This window comes from Hesperophylax consimilis, chromosome 9 (genome assembly GCF_061612785.1).
Source record: "Hesperophylax consimilis isolate HC1 chromosome 9, BYU_Hcon_1.0, whole genome shotgun sequence".
Classification (NCBI taxonomy): Eukaryota; Metazoa; Arthropoda; class Insecta; order Trichoptera; family Limnephilidae; genus Hesperophylax; species Hesperophylax consimilis.
In genome coordinates, this window is record NC_142844.1 from 27,811,133 (window position 1) to 27,819,876 (window position 8,744).

At 32.7% G+C, this 8,744-nt stretch overlaps 1 protein-coding gene across 1 annotated transcript in view; it reads right to left on the reverse strand.

Annotated features, from left to right (window-relative positions):
• LOC149421187 (lachesin-like) overlaps positions 1-7,571 on the reverse strand; it is a 214,561-nt gene extending 206,990 nt beyond the window's left edge. The window contains exon 1 of the mRNA XM_089635397.1: positions 6,940-7,571. Within this exon, the coding sequence (XP_089491523.1) occupies positions 6,940-7,021 (82 nt within the window). The 5' untranslated portion in view covers positions 7,022-7,571. The remainder of the gene's footprint in view (positions 1-6,939) is intronic.
• Positions 7,572-8,744: the final 1,173 nt, after the last annotated feature.

Consider the following 8,744-nt stretch of genomic DNA (forward strand, 5'->3'; position numbering starts at 1 on the left):
GCCTTACTGTAATATTATTATTATTATTACTAATCACGGTTTTTCAAACTACAATGAACCAAGACGAAAATAAATTTAATTCGACTTTCAATCAAACGAGGTTCATTTACTACTTGAATGATTTCTAACCGAACCAATAAATTCACCCATATAATTCTTTAAACGGTTGATTCTTCATCAACTGAGCTGAACAAATGAGGTGCAAAGTTATTTGGCAAAAATAAACGAAATTATAAAAAATAGAAAGATTTTACAGTTATTTATTTTGTGAAAAGTGATTCGAAATAAACCTATTCGAAAGGACGGATTTGAACAATCTTTCAAATTTAAAATACAAGTTCTATTCAACTTCTGTTATTATTTCATAATGGGTCGGTTGTTTCACAGCACACGGATAATAATAAAATTTGAATAGCAACCATTAAATTTGAAACAACCCGTCCTAAAAGTTCTAAAATTTCGTGTGACAATAGTAATATTACCCATCGGCCACGTTCATATTAGGTCGCGCAGCGCACCAATCTGCTACCCTTCAAGCAAATAAATAATTAAATTACGCGGTCAAAAGAGCAAAATAAAGTGCATGAAATCGATTCCGACTGTAATAATATATTTGGACGTTCACATTAAAGTATTAACCTTTTGACAGCATTACTCAGTTTCCTTCAATAATATTATTTCCGTTCGAAATACCGAGATGAATTAACAACAATAAAGATTATTCTACGCGCCAAAGAATTATTTTGATCCTAAATTACATAAATCTATGAAATATTTTTGCTTCCAACTCATCAAAAAAATAAATAACTGTCGAAATTAACCTTAAATAAAGATACATTATTAACATAAAATATTTGTAAACTATCCTGTCTCGACACAGGATATCCCTAGTGCGACAATCTTTGTAAAAAATATGTAAAAATTTTCTAATATTATTTCTAAGAAATGATTTTTCAATATATTTTTCAATTTTTTTTAAAATTATTTATTAACCAATAAATTATAATACAATTTTTGTTGGTATAATCCACCTCACTAGGCTGAGTCTGTTCCGAGGCCAGTTTAATCTAATTTTAGATAATGCGAATTTACATAGAATCAAAGATTTGAATAAAAGGATGTATAGAAAAGATAAATAATTAGATTGATAAATTTAAAAAAAAACATAAGAAAGAATAAATAAAAATAAATGAATGAGAAGAAAAGAGAAAAAATACAGGCGTTGAGTGTGCTATAATTTATAGTATTTAGTAATAGTTTAGTAATAATTTAGTATAATTTATAGTTTATAGTATATAATAATATGTTTTAAAACTCTTATTTTGACCGCAGTATTCTTAGTATTCTTACGACATGATTTATTTTTTTAAATCCTTCAGTACGTACTAAATAAATACTCGAATTAAAAAAATACTCTTTTGTATAATCATATCAAGTGTCACAAGTATATTTCAGAACCGTTCGCATTTAGTTGAATAATTTCACCTCTTTACAGTACAAACTAGTTTTGATTGAATCGCCTTAGTATTCGGGTACTTCGTCAATTCTGGTTCATATTAGCTTCAGGCAGTTAATATTTTGTTTGTATTATAAATAACTATATGAGGCGAATACTAGCTTGCCTTTTGAGCATTTAAAATTATCCCTTTTGACATTTAAATACGACCAAATAAATTAATAATGTCAACATAATAAAATGGAAATTCTGTGTAATTTGTTTGACCGAACATAAATATTCAGTATTTTATGTTTAATATATTACGATGGAGTAATGGCTGATTTATGGCCTCGTTTTGGAAAAATATTCCATATTTTTCTTTTGCGGTTTAATTTTTTTTAAATATTAAATCAAATTCATAATTTAATTACATGAAAATGTTTAAAAATGATTTTTTATTTCTAAAAAAGTTCTGTTAAGTAATACACGTTTGGGTGGCTTAACAGATTTAAAACAAAAAGAGGCATTAAAAGAAAGTTCTCGACCATATTTTGAGCAAAAAAAAGTGCAGTTCAAAGAACAAACTAAAAAATAAAAAAGTAGTTAAACAATAACTTTGTTTACGTCACTTTCAGTTTATTCGCTACCGCCGTAGCTTCCGTACTGTCCCGATGAAGCTATCTATCGTTGAAATAAGTTTTCGTTTTATTTAACATTATAATGTCAGTGTCTGTTTGATAAAAAATGTATAAATATTGCATTCTTAATTGTTTTTGCAATGTTTATGTTGGGGACGGACTAAAGGCACCGTCGCAGCGGATGGACGAGGAGACGAAACATGGAATGCCGACTTACCGTTTTTTTTTCTTCCTCCACTTTTCTTAATTGCGCTGGTTCATTACAGTTCACTTTTATCAACCACAAGCTCGCGAGCTCAGTGGCTTCTCAGGATCGGCTCCGTAATCAAACACAGCTTTGCTGTTGATAGGATGACTTTTGCATTTCAACTGAACTATACACATTATAATCGCCATATGGAGGTAGAAAATAGGTAGGTGGACGGCAATAATTTTATAGGTAGGAATGAAACGGAAAGATATGAGGTATAAAATAAAGCTGTGTACCAACAGCTTGTCTCACCGGAGGAGTTGTCGTGTGGAAACAGACGTAGTTTTAACACTCTTTTATTATCACTCCTAATATTATGTTTACTGTAGAAAATAAAGAACAAACTATGTTTTTTCAATAACCGCACACATAAGGCGCTGAAAAAATAATTTCCCTCGCGGCTAATGTCATCTTTAGGGACGCTGTGTTGAAGGATTTTTGTTTTGGTTTAAGAGGTTTTGAGAGCTTTTCAAGGAAGGTAAGAAGAATAACTTTTGGAAAGGAAAAAGGTATTAGAAGTGGGTAGGAATCTAGGAGCTAGTGTGTCCAGGAGTGACGGACGTATGAATCCATCTCTCTTACTGCTGTGCAAGACGATGTGTCGAGATAGGGTCTAAGGGTCTCCCCAATCCGACATCTCCCCATCTGGACCGCCAAGCAGATAGTGGGCAGAAGTATATGCCACCTAAAACTCGACACACCTCACTTGTTGAACCAGGGCACCCCTTCTAAGTTACCAAACGAAGCGAACACATTAAAAATTGAAACATTTATACAACTGCCATTAAAAAAATCAGATTGTTATTGTTAAGTAGCTCCCTTATCAACGACTTAAAAAAAGATGGAATTTGCGGTGTCTCAAACGTTGGGTAAATTTCTACAAAATTACGAACGACACGTACCTTCCAGTACTTCTACGAAATGAGTAGTTATTTCTATGATTCGGTAGCTAGCTCGCATTAGCTAATGAAAAACTAATGGGTTAAGCTATCGTCGATTCCATCAGCATCAAAAAAAGGTATTATATTATTTTACGCGTGAAAAGTGTGTTATGAAACCAGATTTTGCGAATATACGGAATAACCATTTCACGTTTGGACGGGCATCAAAACGTGGACAAAGATTTTTTGCGCATTCACGTTATGTCCACACCCAAATTTTATTATTCAACATAATATTTCACCATCTGGTAACCGAGATCAGGTCAATTATTTATGCGGTGTGTGAAATGTTGCGACCTTTATTCGAGTATTGAAATACATAAACAGACACTTATTCAGTCTTCTTTTAACTTATTCTAAGGACGGGTGAGTAGAACTTTCACAGAACTTGAAAATTTACTTTGAAATTTGATGAATTGTTCAAATTCTATGAAATAACCCATTCTAAGGACGGGTTGTTTTTTTGTATAATGTGTATAATTCATCAAATTTCAAAGTAAATTTTCAAGTGATGTGAAAGTTCTATTCATGTTTTGTCATTATATCATTATGGGCCAGCTGAACTGAACAGAACTGAAATAATATCAGAACTTTGGGAGAAATTTAACAGAACTTAACTTAACTTTAACAGAAAAGCCCCTATGGGCGTATAACAACAACAATAAACAATAAACAATAAACAATAAACAACAACCGTCAGACATAAAAAAGAACTTGACAAAGAGATTTGATGAATTATTCAAATTCTGTCCTTAGATTTAGAGCCAGTTGTTTCACAACTATTTGAAAAATTTGTCGAATTTCAATGTTAATTTTCAAGTTTTGTAAAAGTTCTATTCGCGATCTGTTATTATTCAATTATTTTTGAGTAATTTCACAGAAATGAAATATTCAATGAACTTGAATAGAACTTGAAAATTAACATAGAAATTTGGCGAATTGTTCAAATTTCAAAGATAAAACCCAAAGTTCAATGAAAGTTGTAGTTCTGTTATTATTTATTATTCCACTATGGGCGAGTTGTTTCACAGTACTTTTTTCAGATTAGCTCCAGACAGAAAGCCCTGAGGAAACTAATTTCCCTATCTTTCCTATCCCGCATCTTTTGGAATGCTGTGCTGGGTGTCTTTTTAAGTAAAGAAAGGAGAAAAGTTCAAGGACGGAAAAGGGTATGAGAGGGGTAAGGGTATGAGGGGTGGGGGATTTGGGGTTCAATGTGTCTAGAAGTGACGGGCGTATTAATCCATCCCTCCCACTGCGACTCAAGGCAATGTGTCGAGAGAGTACTGCTATAGAGGTCAAAAGGTAGCCATCAACCAGTTTCTCGTCTGGACCAACACGCAGCAGGTGACCTAGACAAACCTCCTGCTAAGTCACCAAACCATAAGGTGTTGATTATGAGTACCCGCACCCGCCTACCAAATTGTTAAATTACATTCTGCTAATACATACCTTAGTAATAATATACATAACTGACTTGATAACATATCACCTTACTATGCATAAAATATTACGTATTCAACTATACTCACCATCAATATGCTAACACTAATTATGTTATCATTAAAATAACGGATGCCATAATATTCGTAGATAATTTTTCTTGTGTATATGTAGCTTCATACAAGTATGTAGATAGGTACATCTTTGGATAGCAGGAGAAATTGATTATTCCTAAAATTAAATAAAAACAAATGACATAACCCAGTGCTAACCGTAGTGTACTAAATAAAACCAAATTTTATGTTTCATAACGGGAGTCAGTGGTTTATCTTTTAGTCTCTGAAGATTATCAATGAAGCCCCTTTTTACCAGCCTGCCATATGAACATTGTTATAAAATGATGCACACACCATGACCTCAGCTGTACTGCCGCGACCAATGTATATTCTTTCGCTGGTAGATTAAAAACAATATTATATTTATAAACATACCTAAATCGAATAAACGTAGGTCACTTACAGAGTACATACATACATACCTACAAACTTAAAAGAAATTCTAATATAATTTTTGGTCACTATGCTCCTATTCAAAATTTACCTGAAATGGCAAGATGAAGTAATAAAAAATTAAAAACAGTATTTTTAATCAAGTTAAATATATGTACGAGTGTGTGAAACAACAATGAATGCACATCAGAGGCGATTACGGTTCTATAGTAAACGACTTTTTCGTTAGCTGGGTCGATTCTTGCTCTACTTTAGGATAATATATTGTCCTTAACTTTAAAATTAAAGTCTTTTTCGTTAAGTAGGGGCGATTCCGGCTCTAACTAAGTATAACATATTGTCCTTAAAATGGAGGACTTTTTGATAACTAGGGGCGATTCCGACTCTATAATGAATTGTCCTTAACCTTAAAATGGACGACTTTTTTGTTAGATATGATTTGAAATTTTTATTTTATTATAGTGATTTATTTTTGGGGTATTATGCCGTGTCGCGCTACCTCCTTCTTTAGCCGACCTTTCGGACTGCATATGGACACTGTAATTCTCTCCAGAACGTTGGCTTAAAAAGGATGTAACGCAACACGGCATAATACCCCAAAAATAAATCACTAGTAGACTTTTCATTAACTACGTTCTATCCCGGTTCTACTTAAGGTTAATAATTTTTTCTTCATATTGAAATGAACAACTTTTTTTATTGACTAGTTGCGATATCGATTCTAAGTAAGGCTTAGAGGAGTAGTCCTTAACCTTAAAATGAACGACTTTTTCGTTAACTATGGCTGATTAGGATTCTATTTAAGGTTAAGGAGTTGTCCTTAATCTTAAAATGAATGAATTTTTTGTCAAACGCGATTCCAGTTTTCAAAACTCACTCACTCTCCGGTCAGAATCTTGCTGAATAAACAGCGAGATTTTTAATACTTAAATAAGTGATTGTCCAGCTTTTTAATATGAATGCTGAAGTCTACGTGTTTTCTACTTTGTATTGCTAAAAAGAAGGCTTAGGGAAGTACCTAGCTATTCTGATAAGATAACTAAGCCCGGCTTAAGCCATTTCTAGTAAAGTTTCGATCTGAATTGTGGTATATCACCAGTACCTACCACAGTATTTACCACTCTGGAACATATTGCAAATACTATACTAGGGTTCTTAAAAACAGGACAAAATCCGTCCTGTTTATACGCAGCGTTAGAGCACACAACAAGAAGTTCGAACTCAAAAACGAAATAATTAGTACACTGATAGACTTTTTATAAAGTTTATAAAATCGATGTTACATTCAGCATATTGTTAAAAAAAACCTTGAAAAATCACGACATATTGTAATATTGTAACTGAAAATATTTATACGAGATTTTCCTCAATTGTGCATTGCCTTTCAAAAACAAATATTGAATTTTTTTAAATAATATTTTTTTTTCTTGAAAAATTAGAGAAACATCAGAAAGTTACCTTTCCGGTAGTAAACTTGAAAAACCATCTTTCAAAAATTTAAACAAAATAAATACTCATTTAAAAAAATAATATTATTTTTATTTTTCGATTGAAGATAGGTAAGTACCTACTTTGCTGCTTGTCTTAATTCATCAGTTCCACTTTTGAAATTTTTATTTAATTGTAAAAAATTCATTACGCAGAAAATTTTCACATCACGCACAACATCACAGACAACCAAAATCAGTATGTTTGATGATTTGATGTATGCAATAAATACCTTGTATTTTTTCATCAGCAGACGATACAATGGCAATAGTCAGGATGAGGGCCACCGAAGCAGCAGTTCTGCGCTGGTTCATCTTGGTCTCGTCTTGATTACGTTATCTTTACACTACAAGTGGCAATACCAAGCCGAGCGGCGAGAGCACTATGCACAATCATTTACTTTATTTACAAAATAAAAGTTTTATTTTAAACACTGAGATAATTAAACGATTAAATCATCATTGATTATACTGCATTGTCAATTAAAAGCACTTTACATAAATATATATTTTTTCATAATTACTGAAAAAGTTCGAAAAAGTTATTTTAAGATATAACTTCTAATTTGATTTATTACGCTACAATTTTTTTTAGATTAGTACTAACGTCTGACAAGCTTAATTCGAACGTTGAATAATGAACTGTCTAGAAGTAATTACACACTTGCGCAAAGTTTTTAACTGCGTAAAGTATTTATGATTTAATTTCTAGCGATTGGACACACAGATGTTGACATTTCATTTAATTAGTCCACACGAAAACACCTTTTCAAATCAAACATCGTATTTACGACTTTATTGAATACTTTTACATCGACGTCGTGTTATTTTAGCGAATTTTCTGCAGGCTAAAACGCGACCTCCCCAAGCGAAGGTTTACAGAAGACTGAAACAATTTATCCTTACTACTTCTAGTTCGGAGATATAAACACAAACCTACCTGCAGCAAAGTAAACACGCCATTTTAAAAAGTACCCACCCTTCCTACTATCAGTTTGGTAACAAAGAATTAATCTTTTGTTTCTTTTTATTCATGTTGGTTGATTTAGCAACCAATACGTAAAGTTTTTGGTTGGGAGTGGACAAAGTAACCTGAGTGCTTTTCCGCGCTTGCGCCACTTTTCCCAAGCTCCGCCCCCAAACTTTAGGCCTGTAGAAGATGGTATCAGAAAGTGTCATTTCTGGCGATAAACAATCCATAAATCACACTATCTGAGAAAACATAGGATCTGATTTTTGCCGAAAAAAAAACAAAAATCTCGATCTGATAGATTTTTTTCAAATGTGGCGCGTTAAAGAAATCGAATAAACTTCTTTCCATTCGAAATGTTTGCTATATGAAACTAATATCCTGTCTAGTTTAAAGGGTTATATTTTTAAACCCTACTGTGTAAATGTAGTCATTTACTGTGTATTTGGGAAGTATGTTCAAAAGAGAAATTAATATATCCGAGGTTATATTTTTAAACGCTGCTGCATGTAGTTATTTACTGCGTGTATTTGTTTGTAATAGTTTGTGTATTTGGGAAGCATGTTCAAGAGAGACAGTAATATATCCAAGGTTATATTATTAAACGCTACTGTGTAAATGCAGTTACTTACTGCGTGTATTTTTTGTATTAGTTTGTCTATTTAGAATGTATATTTACGATAGATTAAAATACTGATATTGATATTGAAAGGAGGGTATACGCAGGTAACTCCATTAATGAAGGACTGAACGCGGTTGACGTTAGCTAAAAAATTGTCCATAGAAGCGAAGCTAGCAGTCCACAATGGATTGCTGGTACCTACCCTGATGTACGACATAAAGGCATGAAACTGGCAGAGAAAAGATTGGTATAGCGTCGTTTTTTGTGAAAAATGACCTCAAGGGTGCTGTGGAAATGAGATTCCTGAGGCGTTTGTGTGGTAAAACCATTTATGATCGTGTGTGAAATGTGGAGATTTGCAAAGAATACAAGACTTATATAATAAGTAAGATTAACAAGAGCGAATAATAGAAGTCGGGGACGGCCGAGGAAGACAGGGCACGCTC